Below are 26,516 nucleotides of genomic sequence, written 5' to 3'. Positions count from 1 at the left end.
TACATTTTTTCTGAAATTAGATGTCTGGCAAAAATATTAGCGAATAGCAGAAGACAAGATGTTTGCTGCAGTTTAAGTAATTTTGCAATATCACAGATCACACCTCATATATAACTTGTTTAAAACGTACTGTTAACTCAAGAATGCTTCTATTGAGATGGTTTGGAAAATTCTTATCGCTGCACAATAAGATTTGCAACACAACATCATTTGCAAGATTTGCATATCCATATGGTCGTACAAGAGTACATATTCCAGCGAGGAGATCAGTCCTTTGAACACCAAAAGAGGGGCAGAGCAACAAGAAGTGCTCCGTATCCTCGATTCCATCGTTACCTGGGCACATTGGGTTTATTGTATCTCTAAAGTTGTGTTGAAATTTGTGAAAGTTTAACTTGCTGAAGCCAACCCTGAGTTGAGTAAGATGAGACAGGCCCTTCGGGTCATGAATCCCAAATACTGATTTTGTAGGGGGGGGGGGGGGCGGATCTTATAAAGTATCTTTGTCTTGAAAACAGCAACAAAAGGTCACAATCTAATTTCAGGATCAAGTTTGTTCCACTCGGACAAGTAGTGAGAATAAAAACTAGATTTATATTTTTCAGACCTTGCTCGTATTTGCCGGATTGTGTCACGTTCGCGAAGTGAATATTGCACCTGTTGAAGTGGTGGCAATGGGTCCTTTGTGTAGTCAAGGGTTAAATTGTTTATGACTTTATAAGAGCCAGTTTACACTGTGCCGGATAAATTTTATCCGCATAAAACTTGTTCGGATTGATTTGCGTCTGCTCAATCTGCGGAGGTTTAGAGATTCCCACCCAAGGTCAAGGTACAGCTTTTCTCGGGACGTTCCCCTCCAGGCTCCTGTTACAGCTAAGGCAGCGTTGTATTGGACAGACTCTAGCTTCTCTATTAAATTTGATAAGGTGTTACCGCTTTTGGTGGTAAAGTCACATACTTTTGGTGGAATGTGGTATGAAACATTGCCGTAATCTAAAAAGGGATCGAACATAGAGCTTGTATCGTTCATTTAGAGTATGCCTAGGCAGATAGCTGAAGAGAAATCTCAGCTTACCAAAACATTTTCTTTTCTTCGAGATAGCGACCTTTATATGAGCAGAGAAAGACAAAGACAAAGGTAGTTTTGTTGGAAATACCCCAACCTTGCGAGTTCACTCGTATAAAATAGCGAAACTTTAGCGATGAATTCTCTTTTTGCGAATTCACCAAAACTCAACATAACAAGTCAACTTGAAACATGATACCCTGCGGTTCTAACTACAAACAGTGTGAATATAAAATGCGGACCCAAGTCCTCATGGTTAAATGGCTATAATATTTTAAACACTCCCCCCAATCAAGAAGTTAATCTTCTTGATTCAAAACCCGAGTTTGTAGTTCTCTCGTTTCTTCTCCGGCAAACGTAGCTAGTCTTCTTGGTCTTTTCTTGGTCCTCTCTTCTACGTCTTCCCCATCTGGTGTAGATTTCCTCTCAGAAACCGGTGCTTTTATTTCTAACGACGCAATACCTTGCAATGGTCTTTCCAATTCTATCAACTTTCCTTGGCTCAAAACGTGCAGTTTAACAGCTCTTATCATTCCATCTCTGCTCTTTATATGATCGACTATCTTCGCCATTCGCCAATGTCTTCTTTGGATGGTGCTGTCAACGATAAGCACGATTTCTCCGATTTCCGGCACTCTCGATTTTCGGCCAGCTTGTCTTTGGTACTCTTTCAGTCCCTGTAAGTACTCGCGAGTCCATCTCTTCCACAAATGAGCCTTTATTGTCGACACGTACTTAAGTCGCTTATTTACCCTTGCAGAAGACTCCTCATCGTCACTCATTTCTTCATTGGCATCGTTTGCATCGTTGGCGATGGTTGGCAAAGCATATCCGAAAATCATGTGATTAGGCGTCAGAGGTTCACTTTCAAGCTCATCCGTCTGGTAGGTCAGCGGTCGGTTGTTCATCAAGCCTTCTACCTGTATGAGCATTGTCTCAACCTCTCTGAAACTCAGCTTCGAACGTCCCAAGACTTTGTACAAGGTCGTTTTCGAGATTCCAACCAGTCTTTCGAAGAATCCTCCTTGCCACGGTGCCTTGGAAACGTTGAATATCCAGTCTATTCTCTTCGTCGTTAAATATCCTTGCCAATTTTCGTTGTCGCATATCTTCTTCAACTGTTTTCCTGTGCTTTTAAACGTCTTTGCATTGTCGCTAATGACTGTGCTAGGTGCTCCTCTGCGACTAACAAATCTTTGCAGAACCACCCTAAACTCAGTAGCTGTCATGTCCTTTGTAAGCTCCAAATGAACAGCTCGTGTTACCGCGCATGTGAAAAGAGCGATGTATGCCTTCTCATTGCCTTTCAAGTGAATTGGACCTGCAAAATCACATCCAGTTACCTCAAATGGACGTGCTGGTTTAACCCGAAGTTCCGGTAACGGAGCTGTGACTGTTCCCTTTAGCAGCTTGGAACTTCTCTTTGCGCATTGCTTGCACTCTTTCAGCACTTTCTTCACTACTTGCCTGCCCTTTGGAATCCAATATCTTTGTCTGACCTCGGCTAACGTCATACTCACCAATCCGTGAAGTACAAGTTCGTGTGCTTCTTTCACTACCAAATTGGTATAATGGTGTCCTCTTGGTAACAACGCTGGATTCTGTACTTCAAACGACAATCCAGAAAACTGCAATCTTCCCTTGCATCTCATTACTCCGTCTATCTTTACAACGTTCAGCTGTTGCACCAACTGCTTGTAATTTGCACTCTCCTCAATTTCGGATTGTACTACTTTCACCCACCTTTCTTCCGCTTCCTTTACTTCGTCCGTTGTAACGTATTTCAGTTGGAGCCTATCTCCCTTGCTTGCCCTGCAGTTCTTCATAAAACGCAAAATCCACGCAGTTACACCAAGTAATCTTCTCTTTGAGCTATAATCTTTCAACCTTATCAAACTTGAAAGTCCCCTTTCTTTTATCGTCGTGGCCATCTGTAACACTGGATTTATTTCTTCATCTTCGATTTCCGTTTCCCTTGACAAGATGGGCTGTTCTGGCCACTGATCAGAAATCAGCCACGATGGTCCCTGCCACCACAGGTCACTTCCTTGTAATTGTAGCGGTGTTTTGCCCCTTGTGCCAAGGTCCGCCGGATTTTCGCTTGTTGGACAATACTGCCATGTTGCACCATTTGACAGATGTTCGATTTCCTTGACTCTGTGTTCAACAAATTGGCGATACTGACCTCGTCTTTGCAGCCAATGGAGAACCGTGCAACTATCCGACCACATGCAGACCCGTTTTAACTCAAATCCTGCCAGTGCTTGTTTTACTGTCGCTGCCAACCTTGCCGCAATCCGTGCTGCTGTCAACTCCAAACGTGGAATTGTCATTTCCTTCTTCAATGGAGGCAGCCTGGTTTTAGCAGTCAGCAGGTTACTGAACTTTCCTTGCGGCAACGTCACAACCAAATACACGGCCGCGCAGTAGGCTGTTTGACTTGCATCTGCGAAGGTGTGCAATGACATCTCCTTTGGCTTCTCTGACAATGCAACACATCTTGGGAACTCTATCTCTGACCTTTGCTTCAAATTCCTTTCAAATGTCTTCCATCTACCATGCAGATCTTCACTGACCAAACTGTCCCAAGTTATACCTTCTTTGCAAGCATCTTGAAAGATCTTTCTACCAACAATGGTGATCGGACCCGCAACTCCTAATGGGTCATAGATTCTGGACAAGCGGCTCAGCAACTCCCTTTTGGTCATGCGTAGATCCCTTTCTGCTTCCTCTGCAACCTGTGACAATTCCACTGCCATTATATCACTCCTTGGATTCCACTTTATCCCAAGGACTTTACTTCGGCTCTCATCCAGATTAAGTTTCTGCTTCGCAAATGTTTCGTCTTCATCGCCTTCACTGTCCACCGTTGGCGAGCTGCACACTTCCTCAATATTTGACTTCCACTTGTGAAGAGTGAAGCCACCTTCTTGCATTACATCGGTGAGTTTCTTTTTCAATGTGATAACTTCTGTCGAGTTTCTACCGCCACCAACAAAATCATCCACAAATAAACTTTTAACCACCAACCTGACAAACTCTGGATCTGTCTCCTCATAGCCTCCAATGTGCCTTTGCATCGTCGCATTTAGCAAGAATGGACTCGGACCCGCTCAAAAGATAACCCGAGTGAACCTCAACTCAGAAAGCCTTGAAATTGCATTCTTTGGATCTTCAACCCACAAAAACCTTAGGCAATCTCTGTCTTCAACTGCTACTTCAATCTGGTGAAAGGCTTTTTGTACATCACCCACCAGAGCAACGGGGTACATTCTGTACCGAAGCACAATGTCAAACAGCATAGGGATCAATGGTGGTCCTTTGTGAAGACACTCATTTAGCGAATAGCTACCTTTCCTCTCCTTTGCTGACGCGTCAAACACGATTCTCACTTTTGTTGACTCTGCTTCTTGTCGAATGACAGCATGATGGGGTATGTAGTGGGTGGCTGTTACCCCTGTTTCTTTCTTGGGAGCCTTTTCCACAATTCCCGCCTTTATCTGCTCTTGTATGATGCCATCATAAGCTTCTAACTGCTCCGGGACTCTAGATAATCTTTTCAGCTGAGAACGTAGCCGCTTTTCACATAGCTTCTTGTTGTCTGGTAATGAGGCTTTGGCTGTTGCTGACTTCCAAGGTAGATTTACTACATAACGTCTACCGTTGAACTTGACTGTATCTTTGAACTCCACGTGCACTGGATCACCTTCTCGGATCCCGACAGTCTCTAAGTCCCATAGCCTGTCTACTTCTGTAGCTATCTCTGGCCTGTTCTCCATACAAAACAACAATTTACTTTCTTGATCATCAGTTTTTGTTCCTTGATAAGTTGGTCCTAACAAAGTCCATCCTAATTTGGTTTCCTCGGCAATAGGCTGATCTTCCTCCCCCCGTATATAACGTCCTGTCTTTACTCTACCCAAATCTTCAAGACCAATTATGACGTGAATTTCCAATTCGTCGTGCTCCGACACATCTGAGAATTTGATGTCTTTCAAGTGCTTAAATCTTTGCTGTACAATTTCAGGTCTGGCGTTCCTCACAGTTGTCAGTTTGCTTAGCGTTGCGGCCTCTGTAATGAGCTGAACTTCTCCTTCCATATTCCTGATCTCTAAATTATAAACAGCACACCTGTGGCTTCTGCTTCCATGAATAGTATCAAGAACCTTTGTTTCATGTCGAATGGGTTTACCTTTCAATTTGTCAGCAATCTTCTGCACCAAATACGTTTTGTCACTACCTGTGTCTAGCAGCATGCGACATGGAACTGAGTCATACCCTGGTATGTTAATCTTTGCCTGCACCGTCTGATACGCAATAGCTCCTTTAGTGGCAACATGCAAATTTGGGGTTGTTTCTCCTCTGCATATCGATGCCCTGTTTTCTTGCACTTGTCACACTGCCTCCTATCTCTGCACTGTCTTTGAGGATGTCCTTTCCTAAGACACTGAAAACATCTGTTGTATTTACGCAAAATGTCCTTTCTTTTATCAGGATCCTTGACTTGGCTGCACTCTCTACTTTGATGTTCTCCAAGACAGTAAACACAAGAGGTACTGTTGACTGAAAGTACTCTGCCCTCTCTTCTCCTTTCGATTACTGGTTGGTCTTGTGACTCACTCGCACTTCTTATCACCAATTCTTGCCACAACTTATCAAGAAACTCTCCTATCATCCACTCATGATTAACATCCTTTGATCGACGTATGTTGATTGCTACATCTCTTGGTACTTTACCCATCAACTCTGGGACAACAACTACCGAGTAGTGCTCTCCTGGAACTCCTAATACCGACAGCGCCTTGTAGTGTGAGTCTACATCATCATAAAATTTCCTCAATTTGTTCACATCTCTTGCATTTGAAACTCCTTGTGTCGCCTTTAAAGCTGCCATATGGGCTTCCTTCAACAATCCTGTCTGTCCATATTTTTCTTTGAGGATTGCTATTGCTGGTTTGTAATTGTCCCCAATTATTGACAAATTGGCGATCGTCGTGCTCGCTGGCCCATCTAAACATGCCTTCAAGTATGACATTTTGTGTACATCCGAGTAGCCTGGATTGTCATGGACATTTCTTTCGAAATTCTCCCAGAACTCTAACCACTTCATTGGGTCCCCATTAAAGCGTTTAAGCTCCAACCTCGGCAGTTTTACCATATTTTGGACTCCAAAATTAACTGCATTCTCACGTTCCCGCATATTTCCTGGGAGAGGGTTGAATCTTGTTTGAGGTTGCATTCTGCTTGCTGACTGTCCGATAGGTCCTGGTTGTCCAGTATTCGTTCCAAACTGTCCAAAGGCGCTGTACTGTCCTAGGATGTCTTGTTGCCCATACGCTCCTGGCTGCTCCCCCCATCTTTGCGCACCAATGTCGGCCTTTTCTCCAAAATTCTCCAAATTACTTGCCCTTGCGCCTTCACTTGAAAGCTCCACTGGTGGGAAATTTGAAAATAGAAAACCCGGTGACATATCTCCCTGTCTTGTTCTGGGGTCTTCCCTTTGGGCTCTCGTTGAACCCCTGATTCCGGTTACAATTCCCCTTTCAAATTGTTTCTTTTCAGTTACTGCGGCTTTGTTCAAAGCCACTTGTACTTTGGCAGCGTATGCCCTGCTTCGTTTTATTTCTTCCACCAAACACGATCTTAACTTCAACTTTCGCATTTCCGCTTGTATCTTAACGTCGAGGTCTTTAATCTCGGTTAAACTTGGTTCTATCACGATTTGAAGTTCTTTAACTTCCTTTGAGAGCTCCTGATCGACATTTTCGGTACCATTTAATTCATTTAACCGATAAAATGCGTCCTCTAAGGCTTCTTTAAATACTTCTCTCTCGTCCTTCAATTCTTCGAGTGCGGCCATTTCGTCCCGCGTCGTCGTTCCTGAGTCGCCGTTCTCAGACATTTTCCCGCTAAAATTTCCACCAAATTATTCCACGACCCCGTGTGGGTCCCGTCGGAGGTGCCAGTTGTTGGAAATACCCCAACCTTGCGAGTTCACTCGTATAAAATAGCGAAACTTTAGCGATGAATTCTCTTTTTGCGACTTCACCAAAACTCAACATAACAACTCAACTTGAAACATGATACCCTGCGGTTCTAACTACAAACAGTGTGAATATAAAATGCGGACCCAAGTCCTCATGGTTAAATGGCTATAATATTTTAAACAGTTTCAAGATGTTTATGTTCATCAACTTTCATGACGGGCAAGTTATTAAATAGTATTACTGGGTGATCAATTGCGGATTTTTTCTTCGAAAAGGTTAATTTAACTGCTTGCTTCTTTGGGTCAGGATTGAAGGACATCATCCAATCGTGAGCCCACTTCCTCACCAACTCTCGGTCGTAGTTCAGGTCACTGGTAGTTGTGTTTGAGTTTTGAACTATAGTGAATAGGGACGTGTCATCTGCAAAGAGCTTAGCTTTGCACTTTAAAATCCCAGTCAGTTCATTTGAATATACAAGGAAGAACAGGGGTCCCAATATAGATCCTTGGGGTACACCAGCTAAGATATCCCCCATCCTTCAGTTAGAAGCCTGCCCGTTCAGAACTGTTCTCTGCTTTCGATTTTTGAGAAAAGTTTGAAAAAGAAATAGGAGCTGACCAGAGATACTGCATCGCTTTAGGTTATATCTGAGGCCATCATGCCATACTCTGTCAAACGCTTTTGAAATATCGAGATACACAGACCGAACATCAAGTGGTGGATTACAATTGAAGGCTGTAAATATTGGATGCGTTATGAAGATCAATTGGTTGATTGTTGAGTCGCCTGGACGAAAACCAGATTGATTCGGGTTCTAGCTGATTCAAGGAGACAAGATGAGAGTAAAGAGAGTCAAATATGAGTTTTTAGATGTATTTTTCCAAGGATTGTTAAAAGAGAAATAGGACGATAGTTCCCCTTGACATTTTTCTCATGCTTCTAATGAACAGGAACTACATTTGCATGTTTCCATATTTCAGGAAATATACCTTTTCTCAAACAGTTTATGAATATAATCTTTAGTGGTATAACCAAGGTTATATCCAGGGGCGGATGCAGAAAAAAATCTGACATTCGCAAAGTTTCGACCACGCCTATATGACCACGCCCAAAAAATCAGTCAAATTTACTATAGTCTCAGAATCGAAGTTTTCCACTTAAAGATGTATTTTTCCTCATATTAAGTTTTCGGATTAGGAAACTAACAACACATTTTTTAAACAGCATAGATTAAATAAAAATATTGAGGCTCAAAGGTTGAGAAATTTAAGGACAAATATTAAGAATCACAGCCAGGTCTGGATTTCATTGACAATTTGGCATTTTACTTATTGAGTGAACAAGAAAAGAGATCTCTGGAAAAATTTTGAGAAACACTCATCAAGCTTTTGTTGTGTTGGCATGTTTTGTTTCCTACATGGCTTTTGTGATGGAAAAACAGCAGCAAAGATTTGAAATGCTCTCTTAATGATGATTTAATGGCAAGTCTAGGCACAGAATCACAAATTGTCAAGAACAAAGAGGATGAGCTAAAATAAGGGTATATTAGGTGTGTGTATCACCCCTTCTCAGGGAGAAAAACTCATGAAAAACATTTTACGTCACTCACTTAAAAAACAGCCATTTAAAGAAAGGAATCTTAGTTCTATTTATACAATGATATCATTTAACAATCAAATACTGTGTTAAGTGTAGAAATTTTCAATGCAATATCCACCCAAATGTTTGACTTCAACACCAAATACCTTAGGGGCCCAGAGCTTTCTGTTATTTATTTTGTGCATTCGCCTTTCTATCTAAACTGCTGTGTGATGTGCCTTAAACAGGGCCAAAAATACAAGTTAGGTCAATACACATAATACAATTTTAGTATTTTCAGGTGTTGGTAAAACAGCAAATGTAACAGAATTTAAAACAATTCATTGTCTTTCCATAACAAGAACATCATAAATATATTATATATAAATTTAAAATGTACATCAAACAAAGTCAGTAATGGCAAAAAAATAAGGCAAACATGGTAACTTTTACTATATGGATTTATATAAGATATTTACTTGGCAGGACCAACTTGCTGTGAATTTCTTATTAATAATGTAGTAATTCCCCCATTAGGAACATTCCATTGATTGCACTTATTTACTACCCATATTTACATTTATTTACACACACAATTACATAGAAAAGAAAACTGTCAGTCACTTGCAAATTCATAAACAAAAATTAATGAATCTTAAGGGTATTTCAGAACCAAAAGTTTCAAATGGTATACTCTTATAGTGTGGAATCCACAAATAATTTTACTAGTTTTAGAGGTTAAACTTGTGAAAAGGGTTACCATATTTATGGCATGACCAGACAAATAAAATCAAAATACTATTACAATTTTTTCATTTACAAATATGACAGTCTAGATTTTTCCAAAACTGACAGCATAAAATTAACAAGAAAAGAATACGCCGTAGAAAATGCAATATCTTAGTCAAAAACAAATCCCCAGCACAGTCAAACTATTTACAGGTTTGTGATAATAACAACATCTATCAATAAAAAATATTTAGAACTCTAAAATCCAGCATATTCAAATTCTTCAAGATATCTATAGAACAGAATCATTCGTCAGAATGCTACATCATCATTATCAAGATGTACAGTACATCATGTACCTGACTCGAACGCTAAAAGTTCTGATTGAAAGCCTGCATAAAAATGGCTATTTACCTTAAAAAGCATCATGTAGTCATCAAAATATTATTTGAGTCTGAATCTCTGTCTAAATAACGTCCTCCATCATGAAAATGAAAACATAGGCAAAATTTTGGTTCAACAATTTTAGGTCAAACTGAACTGTCCTCGCATATTGCCATCTATCAAATTCCATCCATCAACCAAAATCTTCGACAAACTTTGAACATCTTCATAAGAAATCCGCTGATTCAAATTAAAAATCATCTTATATTTGACTCCTTTCACTCACTCTGAAGTACAATTGCTGCTTATCTGCAAGCAACTGTCTCCACAGCTTTCCAACAACAATCATGGCCGTTGATCTGGAAGCGAGGTTTCTATCTACTCACTTTCCAAGGTTCTCTCCCTCAACTGGCTACCGAACATAGTTCGCATCTACCTTCGCCACATTCGCAAAAAATTTTCCCATATACATTTCCTATTGGTTTTCAGATGGCTAAATAACATAGCTGGACTGACATTCGCACAAATTTTTGGCATACATTTTTCAGTACTACTTCGTTTGCGCACGCATGCCTAATATATTATAATTCCATTCGACATTCGCATCAAACCTTATTGGTGCTCTGTGAATTTATGCGTAAAAGGGGGAGCCCTCTTTCGAATATATCATCTCTAAATCACGAAAACGAGGGAATAAAACCTAAAAAGTAAACAACAAGGTGACATCATAGCAACTAGAGCAGGAAACAAAACTTTTATTTCTTGTATTCTATGGACCTTTTTTTTATTATCTGGCCATTTCTAGTACAATATTCACAATGCTGAAAGATATTAACAGACAATTACCAAAAGACATGTGGAAATCTGACATTCGCCAGTGCGAATGTTGCGAATGTCTGGATCCGCCCCTGGTTATATCACACAGCTTTATCATCCTCACAGAAATCTCACCCCAGCCTCGTGCTTTATTAGGATTGAGTGATCTTATAATATTCAGTATTTTTTCCTCAGAAATGCAAAATCATTCAACAGGGTGGCAGTTACTGGCTCATCCTGTGGGATTTCACTACCTGTATCTATTGTCGTACACTGGAGCAAGAAATAATCATTAAATATTTGCGCCTTCTCAGTGAAGTTCGTTACAAATATATCATTTTCTAGAAGTGGCGGTGTAAGTGGGATCTTAGCTTTGTTTAGTACAGCGTTGATCAATGACTTTCCAGCCTTTAAAAGATAATTTTTCTTTGCGTTCTCAACTAGTTTAGAACCCTCTGATATCATCTTCTCTATTCCATCAAGTTTGTCGTTTGGCTGGCCATTCTTCTCAAAGATTTTGTGCGCATTGATTTTTTTCCTCAAAAAGTTTTTCACAGGTTGCGTTATCCAGGGTGCCTCGCGAGGCCTCATAGTTTCCAACTTGTTCGGTATAAAGTTAGAGAAATGTTTAGAAGGACTTCATTGAGCAATTCAACCTACTCGTTAGGATGTATAATATTTTCAAGATGCTTTTGCCAGTAAAACAAGTCAATGCTGCTCTGAAACGCCTTGACATTAGCCTTATCATAGTACCAAACGAGTGTAAGGGGGCGGTGCCAGGTTAGTGACAGATAATTTTCCATAAACCATTTGGTCTTGAAATTGCTAATGCAGAGAAGAATGAACACCGGATTGAACAAAGAGGTTAGAGTAATCGGTAAAAATCAGGTCGGTACAAGATTTAGAATCTCCCATGTTGTTGTTGTAAAGAAACAATGGCTAACAATAAATACATAGATATACAATGTTAACTAATCAAAATCGAATATAGCTTCCAGTTAGTACATAAAAAGGAATTATGGATACAAATAAAAGGGTACATTGCATTTTCTGGCTGAAACTGACAGGCACTGCATTTGCAATTCGGTCCGTCCCATTGTCTTATTAGATTCTTAAAACTCTTCATATTTTCTGCAGATTTCAACTCGTTGGGTAGGCCATTCCAAATCTGTGGCCCGATTGACATAAGACTTTTGGATCCAGATGCTGTTTGATTAGGTGTAACATTGGCTAAGTTATTTGGATTTCTTAATGAATAATTTGACAAACGTAGTTTAAAAATACTCTGCATAAAAGGTGGGCCTTACTGTTTTACTGTTTTGAATATTTCAATACACAGAACTCTTTGACAAGCGACGAGCATCGTGCATTTGTCTGCCTTCACAAGCAGATCGTTATACGATCTTGTATGATCATTATAGAGAAATCTTTCTTGAAAAGGGCACGTTCTTGTATCTGTTCGATTTTCTGTAATGATTTAGACAATGAAAAATACCAGACCAAGGGACAATAATTGAAATTGAAATCTACGAAGCTCTGGACAAGAACCTTTTTCTTCTGGAAACCAATAAACGTCTTAATCTTTTTAAGAACATTCAATGGTGTTGCAGCTTTTTTGCAAAGATTCGAAATATGCGGGTCGAAATCAACTTTTTAATCCAACGTTGCTCCTAAAAGCTCCGCTGTTTCCTCAGATTGAATTTTTTTACCATTAATGATCATTTGTTCTCCACTAGTATTTTTCTTGTTTTATCTAAGAATTATAGCATGAAATATTTCAGGGTTTTGCAATCATTTCATTTTTTTCTAACCATGATAAGGCGATTCCCGTTTCTTCTTGCAAGATATATACAAGATCACGCATATTTCTAGAAAAATAAGAAAGTGTATTGTCGTCTGCATAATTATAGAGGGTTGCATGTTTTAGGAATAGAAATAAGTCATTTATGTAAAAATTGAACAGGACTGGTCCTAGCACAGAGCCCTGGGGTACACCAGACATAACCTCTTGAAAAGGGTTTTTTGAATTGCTTATCCGAACACATTGTTTTCGTTTGTTGAGATAGGAAGAAATTAGAACTTGAGAATTTTCATCAAATCCATACGCATGCAGTTTGGCGATAAGCAAATCATGTGGGACACAACCGAAAGCTTTCGAAAGTTTCATTAAGACTGCACCAACGAGATAGTCATTGTCAAGGCTAGTCTTCCAGTCTTCTATCAAACGTATCAAAAAATGTTGGGTTGCATACGTTTGTCGATAGGCAGCAATGAAGACTGAAAGCGTGTAATCTTAATGTTGAACCAATTGATTTTTTTAGACTTTTCAATATATATTTGAAAGGGTATTGAGAACACTAACTGAGCGGAAATTTCTCTCTAATGTATGATTTGATTCCCTTTTATCTAGTGGGCAAACTGCCACTTTCACTGCATCGTTTGGGGAAAAAAAGTTTCTAATACTACAGTTTATTGCCGTGGATAAAGTATTTGTACTTCATTTGCAGCCAAGGATACAAGCTTCGGGGGAATCTGATCTTCACCAGTAGATTTCTTGCCACTCAGGGATTTTAATAGTTTTGCAACTTCTTGACTGCCTATCTCTTGCAAAGTGAAAGTAGCCAGGACTTCCTCTGGGCTTTGAATGAAAGCTAGGACACTAGGAAGGTTTTTATACTTATCAAGAACCAAGCGATTTGTTGCAAGTCTAATGGGCTTCTTACCGCTGGATTCTTCTACTTTTTTTATATAATGATCATTTAAAATTTCTGCCAGTTCTTGGTCCTCTGTTATGACGGTGTCATTTTTCACAAGAGAAATATCGCTGGTTATAAGTCCTCCTTTATTTGATAAAAAGGGTTTAACAATATCCCAGAATTTTTTAGTTGACATAGTTTCATGTCTGATTGCTTCCTTAAAATGAGTTTTAATCGCCTTCCGTCTTAAAGATACACATTTATTTATTTGCTTCTTGAAATTAATTCTATTTTGTACGGTAGGGTTCTTTTTTAATCTTTTTCCAGCCTTGATCTGGTATAAATTACCTTTTGCAATTGTTGATTCATAAAAGGGGCAGTATTTCCCCTTTTATTTTTAAAGGAGCATATTTAGCTACAATTTTTCGAAAGGTGAACGATAGATTCTTGTATGCCAAATCAGCATCATTTAAATCGGTTTTAAAGTCATTGTCCTTTACATCTTGGAGAAACTTTTCAGATTCAAATTTCTTATAGCATTGGTATCTGATGATTTTAGGATTGAGACGGGGTATGTGTGTTTTCATTAGAGTTAGGACAAGGCAATGAAAATCGCTCAAGCCAGTTTAAAAAACACTGATGTTTTGAAAACACCTGGGTCTATTTGTCAATATGACATCAATTGATGAACTATATATTTGTGGTGTAACATGTCTTGTCCTTTACTAAATTAGACAGTGCAGACACATCACAGAAGAAGATTAGTGTAGTGTACCCGGTATCATGAGTGTTAATATTTATACCGCCCATTATGATAACATTTTCATGTCTGTCGAAAGCTGAGTTTAATGAAAAAGACAGTTCTCTGAAAAATAGTTCCAGGTTTGAAGCTTCTGGGGGTCGGTAAATGCTAAAAATTATCCAATTCTTCTTGCAAACCAACAGATCGGAACAAATTATCTCGTTAGTCAGGCTCTCAACAACAGGAATTCTATTGCAAAGGACCCCTTTCCTAACAAATTGCATCAAACCCCCACCAAACTCATTCCTATCACCCCGGATTGGTTTTTGGTAATTATTTTTTAGAAAGATTTCAGTTTTGAAGTCTGAATTTAGTTTTGTTTTCTCTATTGCCAAAATATCAGGCAAGCATTTTTCAATAACTAATCGTTGGTCAATCATTTTGTTTCGAAGGCTATTTATATTTAAGAGTCCAATCAAAGGATTATTTAGATTTCTCGTTCTTAGATTAAAAAATCTCCCTAATTTCATTCGAACCATCTAGTTGCGTGAATTCGATTGAAGATGCAGAAAGGGAACATTCACCGTCTGCTTCAGAAGCGTTTGAAATCGAGGAAAAAGAGCGTTCACTACTTGACCTACAACTTAAAATTGGGCTTACAGTCAAGGACTCAAGTGTTTTTGACTCTATTTTATTGTGGAACTTGCATCTTAATGTGTTGGGCCTTAGTGGGATACTTGAAATATGATTTTTATGTGTAGTCAGTTGACTTTTCGTTTTTTGCTCGGAAAGATTAATACCTGATATCCCAATTTCATCATGTTCTAAAAGATCAGAGAACAGTCAGATAGTATTAAAAAATTTAACTAAATAATTACCTAAAACGTTTGTACCGTTGTCATTTAAGTGGATTGCATCATCGTGAAGAAGATATCTCCAATCAGAATAAAAACTTTGTGTTCAATGAAGTCAATCTCCTTATCTGCAAGTGACTTTTTTAGCATCGTGTTAACTTGTAGTCTTTTTTTCCAAAAGATCGGAGTCTCCTCTAGCAAGTATGCTTGGAACAGCCACATTTCGGACGGTCTTCTTTGCATGAATCGCAAGTTTGGTTAAACTTGTGACAATTTTCTTGGGCTCCTCCTTCCACAAATCATTGGTTCCGCAGTAAATAACAAGGACATCTGGTTTCCTATTCAGCGTTGGAATAATGTATGATTCAATATCGTCGACAGTAGCTCCAGGAAACGTTTTCACAAAAAAATTGTATTTATGTTCAGTTCGATTAATTTCTTTCTTTTTATACCCCTGATGGTTGAATCTCCTAAAACAGTTAGCACTGGCCTCTTTAGATTGTTGATGGGCTCTTGCACTCGTGGCTTTTCTTGCAATTTTCTTACGATCATATCTTTGTTTGGTGAGATTGCGTACTTTTCTGCTCTGGTGACTTCAGCAAAAGTCAGGTCTCCGGGGACAATGTTGGGAAAGATTTTCTTTGTTGTCGTGGACTTTGCAGACTGGGTTGGCGCTCTTTTTCTCTCAATGACTGGTTTGAAAATTAATTTGTCATTGAAATTTTCTCTATACTTTTGTCCAAAATTTCGAAATTGTTTTGAGTTTTAACGAACATCTCATTACATTGACGCGACTTTACTGTATGTTTAGGAAATCTCCAAAGGTCACCACTATCTTGTTCTCGAGAACTTTCTCCATCTTTCGTCGGTCGGTTATTAATCTTTTCTCCAATCAATTCCTTTAGACCTATGATTTCAAGCCTTAAAGCAAAGTTTTTGTCTTTTAGTTCTCTTTTTACTCTTTCTGGTAGGTTAATTTTTGCTAGCATATCATAGAATTTATCAGGTCTACCTTGCATATCGTCCCTGTTATCATTTTCTTCGACTCCTTTGTCAAGTCTTTCTAAGTGTCATAATAAATGATATTCACTTGCATGGACATATTTCATGACTTTTAGTTCCCTGTGGCCTGTGGGCCCGCGGTTGTTGTTGTCGGCGGTCGTCTGTATCAGTGGCCGCCATGTTTGTCATTTAGCTTAGATTTATTGTTGATTAAAGCCTAACTTTAGGTCAATATCGCAGTTAATCTTAATCAACAATATTCTCAAGAGGACATGGATAGATTCTTACGGCCAGAGCGACTAGAAACCGATCCAAACAGTAGAACAGCGGCGAAGGAGTGGCTTCACTGGAAACGTACGTTTGATAATTTCTTGGCCGTTTTACCACAAGAAGTTTTAGATAAACTTGCAGTCTTATCCAATTTTGTCTCCCCAAGTATCTTTCAACACATAGAAGATTGTGAAGATAATAAAACATCGATTGAAGCACTTCAGACTCTCTTTATCAAACCGAAAAGCGAAGTCTTTGCTCGTCATCTTTTAGCTACTAGGAAACAAGCTCCAACTGAAATATTGGACGAATATTTACAAGCCCTGAAAGCATTTAGCAAAGATTGCAACTTCAAGAACGTCACAGCTGTACAATACTGTGAAGAGAGTATAAGAGATGCATTTATTGCTGGATTACAGTCCAATATCATACGCCAAAGACTTTTGGAAAATTATACCCTCGACTTAAAAACCATGTTTGATCAGGCTAGATCTCTTGAGTCAGCCATGAAGAGTTCTGAGTCATATTCAACTCTAAACACACTCATCAATGCTGCTATTCCTGCTGAGTCTTCAAGCCCTCTAGATAGCCAGGAGCATACTCTGGTTGCTGCTGTAGAAACATCTTCTTCCAGCTGCTATTTCTGTGGCAACAACAGGCACCCAAGATCTAAGTGTCCTGCAAAGGATGCTACATGTGCTAAGAGTCAAAAAAGGAACACTATGCCAAAGTTTGTCAAAGTAAAGCTACCTCAAGGGTATCAGCATCTCTACACTCACCTGTTATAGCCACTACTCAAAGTCCTGGGTTTCTTTCAAAGTCAACAGCTACAATCAGCCTAGGAAACTTGAATGAAAAGGCACTATTTGACAGTGGCAGCACTGAGAGTTCTTTCCACCCAAATCTACACTCCCCTCACAAAAGTATTGCACCACCTCGAAGGAGGGAAAATGGCGCAACAATTATCGAAAGCTATTGTTGTGCGAATTGATTGTGTTTAAGTGGCGAATGGGAGTGTGTTGGAAGTGAAACAACCACCAATCAAAACTTCAATCTTTTTAGAAACATTTTTTCAAAATAACAGTTTCAAAACGTCTTTTAACAGTTTCAAATTTTAATATTTTGACGGGAGCTATGAACTTTGAAACCGCTTTATGCCTCCTTGAATTGGTTGCATATAATTGGGCAACGTATTATTATGGAATTTCATTCCAAACCTGAAGAATTCTTTTAATTAACGATTCTTTGTTTCTTCAAGAACCTTTAAAATTCATGGTTCGGATTGTTTTTCATACGAAGCCAAACATTTTCAACAATATACAAATCTGGACTTGAACGACACCACGGAAAAATTTGAATTTATCTTGTTCTGAAATAAATCGTTGTAAAAATGGTTTCCTTTTACATAGGTGAATTTCTATTTTATATTTGTGTAAGACACTCATTTTTTTTGTTTGGAAGAATCTTGAGCTGCAAAACATTGCTCAGCGTCGAGCTTCATGTCTTTTACTGTCTCTTGGTGTAAACATGGTGAAATAAAACAGACAAAATTGCCACCCCTCTAACGTAAATTTTTTTTTGTTCACCCACTTCTCGGTTTATTACTATTGAAGCACTCTCGAGAAACCTTTTTTGATTTATTGAAGCTGTTGTGTGGCTGCATCTAGCATGGTCAACAATTTTTAAAAACTAAAGACCACTTCCCTGTAAAAATTATATAGGGACTCGTCTCTCATTTGATTAATTTTCTCCCTGAGGCATGGTCTACATTTTTTCAAACAATAATGTTTTTCCGTCAAATTTACATTTCTAACTAGGTTTTCTATGGCGTCAGCAAAATTTGCAAACTTTTCCCGCCGAAATTTGATATAAAATATGCCTATTTCACCCAATTCATGTATTCAAATGTTTTGTATTGTCAAAATATTGAAAAAAAGTGCCGCCATTTTGAACAAGGTGGTGCAATACTTTTGTGAGGGGAGTGTAGGGCTGAGCTGACTGTGAAACCATCTAGTAGTGCTGTTTCCATGGCTTCTACGGCCTTATCAGCCAATGTTACAGGAACTTTGCGCTAACTTTGAATACCAGAACCAGAAATACTGCAACCTTTGCTTTTCAGTCCTTCCTGGGCTCTGTTCTGATCTTATACTTGGACTGGACTTCCAGTCACAGCATGAGAGCATTACATTTCAGTATGGGGGCAGCCAACCCCCACTGTCAGTTTGCGGTTTCAGTACCCTCAACATGGATCCACCTGAACCTTTTTGCAAATCTAACTGAGAACTTTCACCCAATTGCAAGCAAATCTGGTCGTTACAGCAGGGATGATTTAAAGTTCATCGAAGGAGAGGTTGAAAGGCTACTCAAAGAAAGGATCATAGAACCAAGCAACTCCCCTTGGAGAGCACAAGTTGTCGTGACCAAGGATGATAACCATAAAAATAGACTTGCTATCGACTACTCCCAAACTATTAACCGCTTCACGCAGCTTGACGCCTTTCCGTTACCAAGGATAAATGACTTGGTAAATGACATTGCTCAGTACCGAGAGTTTAGCACAATTGATCTACGAAGCGCTTACCATCAGGTTCCTCTCAAAAGGGAAGATAAGCAATATACAGCCTTCGAAGCATGTAACAAACTTTATCAGTTCACACGACTACCGTTTGGTGTCACAAATGGGGTTGCTTGCTTTCAGCGTGAAATGATGAAGTTTATTGAACAAAACAACCTCAGTGCTGTATTCCCTTCAGGGACGCCTGCACAAGATTAGGGCAAGAGGGGCAGTGTTTGTGCCGAAGGCGAATTGTTAAATTTTTCTATTAACAAAATCGAGCACTCCTAGGTGGGAGGGGTGTGAGGGTGGGGTAATATAATAAAATATTAACTTGAATATGTGCCACTCATACAGCTGGGTTTTCTACCATCAAAGATTCTAAACATAAAGAAAATGTTGACAAAATTATCCATAAATGAAAATGGTTATCAAATAGCCTTGTCGCTCACTATTCACGATATTTGGTTTTATAAAAATCATAGCTGTTATAAATGGACTGGTTGTAAAATTTTGATTGCCCTCTACGTTGTTATACCGATTTATCCTCCTTAGGTTCCTGGAGTACTTCGGAGGGAACACATTTTATGTTTATCATTTATTATCTTTGCCGCTCTCCCTCTTGTGGCCAACCGTGTCACAGGCAAACCTTTCATTCTCTGCATTTTTGTGTTAGTGTTATCATCCTTCTAGTATTTTCTAATAGATATAAACATAACGAGAGTAGCCAAAGAGGTCATCATTTTTCAGGGCACTTCTTGCCCCCTCTGCCACTCTTCAAAGAGGACAGGAGGGGCAGCTGCCCCTCCAGCCCCCCTTGTGTAGGCGCCCCTGATTCCCTCACTTGGATAACATCACTATCTGTGGAAAAAATCAACAAGAACATGGTGCAAACCTTGAAAAGTTTCTTGCTGCAGCAAAGGAAAAGAACATCTGTTACAACAACTCAAAAAGCGTCTTTCAGCCAGGAAACTTGCTATTCTTGGATATGAAATTGAAGAAGGCATTATTCGTCCAGATCCAGAGAGACTAAGCCCTCTGCGTAACCTACCTGTGCCTCATGATTCTAAATCCCTCATCAGGTGCCTTGATTTGTTCTCCTACTACTCCAAATGGATCCCAGAGTTCTCCAACCGTATCAAGCCACTTAACCCTATCCAGACTAGGCTTTTTGAAACTTTCGGGAGACTAGGGGGGGGGCAAAAAGTGCCCCCCTCCGTAATTTCTTTGTCCCTCTAGCTAGGACAATGAACTTTGTTTGGATGGTTCTCTTGTCTTTTCTCCACATTTTAGTATTATTGTTCAATTTTTAAGTCACGTGGTTTTACGATGACGTCATCATAATGGTGGCCGGGTTAAGCAAAAATTTAGAAAATTTTAGAAAATTTTAAAACATTCATTAATTCCAAAGCATCGGGCTAAGATATCAAAATAAGCAAATTTGATGCATTTTCTAATAGAAACATAAAGATTGACACAATTTTAATGTTACTTCTCAAAATTATTAACGTTCCTAACAAAAGAACTCAACATATTTTGTATTTGGCTATAGTTTTTTCTATATAACTAAATGATCGATACAACCAAATGCCATGTTTGAGTTCATTTTTGATGCCTTAGGAGAAATCATGAAAAGAGCACAAATTAATGCCTAGATACTAATTTTCATCAATATATCTACTTTTGTTGCGAATCCGTGGCAGATTGAACTATTTTTTACTTGACTAGTTTTGAAAACGCCCCTACACAACCCCCTGATTAATAATAAAAAAATTATCTTTTTATATGAACATGGGTCAGATAAGTTAAAACTAAAAGTCAGGAGGTCTGAGGGGTATTGCTTTCAAACTCCTGAAGTTATGAAAGAAAAACCAACTAGGGGGGCACTTTGTGCCCCCCCTAGTCTGGATAGGGTTAAAAGCTCCAAGTCATTCCCTCTGCCACCTATAGCTGTTACTGCATTTTACAACTTAAAGAAAACTGTAGAAGAAGCATTTGTTACGGCCATTGATGAAACTGTACCGTTTGAAGTCGAAACCGATGCATCTGACGTGGCACTAGCAGCCACACTCGTTCATTACAAGGGAGTGAGCTTAAGCATGCTTCTATAGAAAAGGAAGCACAAGCTATCATTGAAGCAATCAGGCATTGGAGACATTTCCTGACAGGAAGACACTTCACACTGAGAACTGACCAAAAGTCTGTATCTTACATGTTTGATCAGCGCAACCGTGGTAAAATAAAGAACGACAAAATCATGCGTTGGCGGCTTGAACTAGCATGTTATAGCTTTGATATCGTATACCGGCCAGGAAAGGAGAATGTACTTCCTGACGCACTCTCCAGAGCAACTTGTGGCGCTGCACTTCAAGATTCCCTGTATACCCTCCATGAGGCACTGTGCCACCCTGGTGTTACCAGGCTTAACCACTTTGTTCGTAGCAAGAACTTACCTTATTCAATGGAGGGGTAAAGCGTTTCACAAACCAGTGTCAAATCTGTGCAGAATCTAAGCCCCAATATCACAAGCCAGAGGAAGTCAACCATTTGAAAGACTAAATATCGACCTCAAAGGTCCATTGCCAAGCAACAATGAAAACAGGTATTTCTTGAATGTAGTGGATGAACATTCAAGATTCCATTTTGTGTTCCCATGCTCAGATATAACAACTTCTACAGTGATCAAGTGCTTCACTACTCTATTCTCCTTGTTTGGCATGCCAGCATATGTTCACTCAGACCGTGGTTCTTCCTTCATGAGTCATAAGCTAAAAGCATTTCTAAGAGAAAAAGGGATCGCCACAAGTCGAACAATAAGCTACAATCCGGCTGGAAATGGCCAGGTTAAGAGATATAATGGTATCGTTTGGAAGGCTATCGAAACATCCTTAAAATCTAAGAAGTTTCATACCAAGTATTGGCAGGTTGTTTTACCTGATGCTCTCCATTCCATACGGTCATTGCTCTGTACTGCCACAAATGAGACAGCCCATGAGCGTTTGTTCAGGTTTGCTAGACGATCTTCTTCTGGTGCATCGGTACCTACCTGGATGGCAGAACCCAGTGCTGTGCTCATCAAACGTCATGTCCGCATAAATAAAACTGAACCATTCGTTGACGAGGTGGAGCTTCTCCAGGCAAACCCCCACTATGCCTTTGTACGTTATCCTGATGGTAGAGAGACAACTGTGTCGACAAAGCATCTTGCACCCAAACCCATATTTATAAGTCAAGTTCAAATTCAGCCTCAAGATTGTGTGCCAGAAACTACAACTGTAGATTCTTCTGTACAACAAGACGTACCAACAACAACCCACCAAGCTAGTATACCTGCTAACTCTGAGCACACCCTTCTGCGGCGCTCTGAGCGAATCTGGCGCCCCGTCGATAGACTTGATATTTAAAGGACAGGGTGAATGTCATAATAAATGATATTCACTTGTATGGACATATTTCATGACTTTTAGTTCCCTGTGGCCTGTGGGCCAGCGGTTGTTGTTGCCAGCGGTCGTCTGTATCATTGGCCGTCATGTTTGTCATTTAGCTTAGATTTATTGTTGATTAAAGCCTAACTTTAGGTCAATATCGTAGTTAATCTTACTACACTAAGATTATCGCAAGTTGGTTTTCTATGTTTTGAAAGCGCTCTTCGATTCCTAGATTTGTTTCCATCTCTTCGCTTGAGTCTTGAGAATATTCGCTGTTATTTTCATTTTCTTTTTGTGTCAAAATATAATCTGGCTCGCATACTCGAAAAGATTCACTTGCTCGAGTCCTAGTATATTGTATTTTCCCTTCGGCAAGCATCATTGCCAGCTACCGTGAGGTTTTGAAATCGTTCAGGCCATCAGTCTTTGACAGAGATTTACAAACTGTAATTTAATTTGCTCGCTTTCTCTTTTCTTGTATATTTTGAATAGTAGCAATAATAAGTTCTTCTACTTTTTGGGGTTCAAGAACCATTTTCGATGCCATAACTAAAATTAATTCTTCATATCACAATCGAGAATCTTAGCGCGAAATCCACAACCACTCTCCTCCGGGCAGGTCGTGGCGAAGCTGGTCTTAAGACAATGGTCATGCTTTGTATGGAACAGAAAGCCGATGGGGGATTATATACAACCACACCCTTTAGATGCTTGGAAAAGGGGGGTAATGCCCTTTTAGTACATTGAATCAAATAGCTCTTGTTTCGATCGCAATCAATTCTGGCAATGACTTCAACATCTAAATGTTCTTTCCACCCCACTCTCAAATCTTGTGTTTTTGGACATATCTTTGGGACCATGTTTTTGAAAAATTGTTCATTTGAAAACCCCCAACTACTGATCACACTGGAAAAATATTGCAGATGAGAGAACATTATATCTACAAAATTTTTTTTACAAAATCTTAACTTTTGATAAATCAACTTATTCAAGTCAGCAATGGCTAAAATATCCAATCTCTTACTATCAATTATTGACACTTTTGATGATGTTTCTGAATTAAGATTAGTTAGGCATGATAAGCCCTCAATGATAGGTAGGCCCTTCCTTGCTTATGATACAGGGAATTGAGGGATGTTTGTTTTTTGCTTCAAAATTTTAAACTTAGCTTAAATTTTGTAAGCTGAATTTTTACATATTTTAAACAAATGTATCAAGGATAGTACTGTTTAGCATATACAAAAAGTTTTGATCCCTGTATTGAAGTTATAACATGCCATAAACACCAACAAGTAAAGCCCAAGCCCAACATCAAAGGCTTTCCTATAACTTTGGTCTTTCATGTTTAAGAAACCCCATAGTGCTCCTGACAACAGAAAGCCTAGGGAAATCGAACTGCACTGAGAAGGTTGGCTGAGTGGAAGCTACATATATAGTGTGATTAGAAATAATTTCTAAGTGCGATCCATTAGTAAATTATGGTCAAATATCCAATATCAGGCAAATTCCAGAGTACAATTTCATAATTAGCAACAAGTCATGGTGTAATATTGAATAACATGTAAATTACAGGGTAAAATTACATGTATTGCAATATCGAATAAACCAGAATGGACAGGCAATTTTGATTGTAAAATTCCATCCATCAGCAACAAGTTATATGTGTGATTTTGACAGAAAGGGAAATTTTCAAGAGTACAATTCCATGAGCAAAAGGTTTTGGTGAAATACTGAACACACAGGCAAGTTTCAGGGTACAAGTTCGTCTATCAGCAACAAGTTATGGTATGATCAACAACGCAATGGTAGGATTCTTCACCGATAAGGGTCGGACTTTGGTTTTCAATTACAATTTTGGTTTACAATTACTTTGCTCAGCCACACGCAAGTGATCCCTGTAGCAGTTAATAAACAATGTATCTCTCGGAAATAGCTTCGATTGAATTTTCCCACTCCCTTGCAGCAATCTCTCTCAGCTCACAAGTAGACCTAAGGTACTTCATGTATGGGAGATTTAGGGCGGTTATGCTGAAAAAAATGAGCATGACTTGGAGTCCAAAACGGACCAAAATAGCATGCGCAAGATGGAATTCAGGCCATCAAATCAGTGCTAGGTTTATGATTATAGTGACGAGGTCATGCTATTCCAAGTGAACATGACTTACCGCAGGGATACCAACTGAAAAGTCATTGAAACTCTGCCGACTCACAGGAGCGGTTGGGTTCTCTGCGTAAAGAAACCCTATGGTAGGTGATGCTCTTCAGAATGAGCATGACTAACCAAAAGGGACCAAGGTGAGGAAGGGCAGTAGAATAAACTGGACGAGAGGGGTTTTAAAACTTTCAAATTGAAAGTACTTTTTCAATGAAGGAAAGTTTTAATCGTTATAATAAATGTCTTTAGCTCTGAAAATTTTTAGTCATGCTCAGCATAACCAGCATGACCGCTACCTTCGCCACTACGGGCAGGAGGTTCATCTGATGAAATATGTTGAAATGTTCCCTTGACTATGATAGATCTAAAAATAGTCCATTTTGTGTGGAGCGTATAGCATATCATACATATAGTATAAAAATATGCATAAACAAAGAGGAGTTTCCGAAGACAATTGTGGTTACAACGCACAAAAAAATAACTCCCAATGGGATTCGTTTAATAAGTTCAATTATTGCGTAAATGAATACCACCTTAGCAAAGTTATATATGCGACAAAACAAGGGCAAGAAACTAATGTGTAGTTTAAAAGAGTGCACTGCAAGAAACCGTATCATCAATGTTAGTGGTAAGACCAGGCTTGGAATTGCGATAAAACTACAGCTAAACCAGTATAATTTAAAAGTTTAAAAAGCACTGAGAGCGGCTTTACGGTTTTTTCTTTGCGGCACAATGTTTTGACGGAAGCAACCTATTACTGCTCGCTACTGATTGGTTTCAACCGGCATCGCGGTACTGGAATCCCCTCGCTGGTGCAATGTAAAACAGAGTTGTTGTGCCCATACAACCTCCATCAATAAGCCGTAGTGGAAAAAACAAGAAATAACCTGAAAAACAATATATGTAAGTCCCAACATACAAAAAAGTACAGTTACTACACACTACATCTAGTTATAAAATGTACGCAACCAAGGCCTTCCTTTTGGGTTTTGATTGCTCATGAAGGCTTAAGTCCCAAATATGGTGATTTCTTTAAAAGCTTTTATCTCAATACAATGGAAAATATATTACTATTTTGTATTGAATATGCCAAGGGTATTGGAAAACCGAGTTGAAAATATATCGTAAACAAACTGTAAACAACTTGAGGGCTATCCCTAAAACACGGAAAGCGGAACGACGGAACGAAATGACAGAAAGACGGAGCGGAACGATGGGGACGATGGAACACCCGCCGGACACCTAAAGCCAGCCACCTCAAGCGCCAATGGAACGCCAAAATAAATAGCCCACCGAAGCTTAAGGGACAAATCCCAATTATCCAACAAGCACTCTACCACCCCATCACCCCAATCTATCATCCCGCGCTCCACAGACAGTCACAACTTAAGAACCTAGAGGAAAAACAAAACGACAACTTGAACTGAAATCGAAAATTTATTATCATGTTTGTGGATTAGAACTACCTTGAGCTTCATCAGTGGGCTCATCAAGTAGGTCTTCTTCTGAATTGAAATGATGGAACTGATCACCGATCTTTGCACAGAGTCGGCAGTTCACATAGGCAAAAGCATAACCAAGCCTTTTCTTTCATGAAAACGTTGACCTTTTCTAGCAACTTGAATCTTTTCTTTGTGAGGTCGAGCTTTATGTGAGTACTTTATGCTTTATGCTTTATGCGATATTTTCGGCATTTTTCCTTGCGCGATAAACTTTGGTCTTGGTCGTAAAACGCACGATAACTTGATTAATTATTTTTCCACGCACTGTCTGAGGTCTTCCAATTCTGTGGGCTCAGTCTAATACGGAATCAGGAATGTCAACTTCAAGCTCATTGGACACCTTTTTGACCTTTTCGATACAACCTGTCTCTTTCTCCCCTTTAGCTGGTAGAGGTATTCCATTTATGCGAAGCCATAAACATGATATTTTTCATTATCATCGTTGTAATCATGCAATTTGGCAATTAGGTTCTCCATTACTACAATCCTTGATTCAAGAGCGTGAATTCGATGGTTCTGCTTCTCGATTGTCGACTTGAGTGATTTAATACATTCTTTTTTTGCCATTTCTTTTTTCAGCTCGTCAATTTGTTCATCAAAGTAAATTTGGTAGCTCTCGGCTTTGCGTGTTTTTGCTGTCATGGCGGCGGTCTCTCAGGGCGTGACAGCAATTTTTGTAAAAAAAGGGGTTAAAGGATCGATCAATTAACTTCAAAACACTGCTCCCCCCCCCCCTCAAACCAGCTGGTACTT

The 26,516-nt window shown here is 39.2% G+C and overlaps 3 protein-coding genes across 3 annotated transcripts; 1 reads left to right on the top strand and 2 right to left on the bottom strand.

The window, feature by feature from the left end:
• Nucleotides 1-1,365: 1,365 nt before the first annotated feature.
• LOC148958407 (uncharacterized) lies at nt 1,366-4,146 on the bottom strand. The gene has a single exon (XM_089112970.1). The coding sequence runs from the start codon at nt 4,144-4,146 to the stop codon at nt 1,366-1,368; it is 2,781 nt and encodes a 926-aa protein (XP_088969096.1).
• A 33-nt stretch (nt 4,147-4,179) lies between these two features.
• Nucleotides 4,180-5,166, bottom strand: LOC148958406 (uncharacterized). The gene has a single exon (XM_089112969.1). It carries the CDS (start codon nt 5,164-5,166, stop codon nt 4,180-4,182), a length of 987 nt encoding a protein of 328 aa, XP_088969095.1.
• Nucleotides 5,167-16,126: 10,960 nt separating this feature from the next.
• On the top strand, nt 16,127-16,912 carry LOC148958405 (uncharacterized). Its single transcript, XM_089112968.1, has one exon. It carries the CDS (start codon nt 16,127-16,129, stop codon nt 16,910-16,912), a length of 786 nt encoding a protein of 261 aa, XP_088969094.1.
• Nucleotides 16,913-26,516: the final 9,604 nt, after the last annotated feature.

This window comes from Rhopilema esculentum, chromosome 16 (assembly GCF_057945365.1).
Source record: "Rhopilema esculentum isolate cy_ngs chromosome 16, ASM5794536v1, whole genome shotgun sequence".
Classification (NCBI taxonomy): Eukaryota; Metazoa; Cnidaria; class Scyphozoa; order Rhizostomeae; family Rhizostomatidae; genus Rhopilema; species Rhopilema esculentum.
Note: the sequence above shows the minus strand (reverse complement) of the source record. Positions and strands in the feature narration are given on the sequence as shown.

Coding starts and splice junctions, on each gene's coding strand:
- LOC148958406 (XM_089112969.1), bottom strand. CDS start 5,166: ATGGAAGGAGAAGTTCAGCTCATTACAGAGGCCGCAACGCTAAGCAAA.
- LOC148958405 (XM_089112968.1), top strand. CDS start 16,127: ATGGATAGATTCTTACGGCCAGAGCGACTAGAAACCGATCCAAACAGT.
- LOC148958407 (XM_089112970.1), bottom strand. CDS start 4,146: ATGCAAAGGCACATTGGAGGCTATGAGGAGACAGATCCAGAGTTTGTC.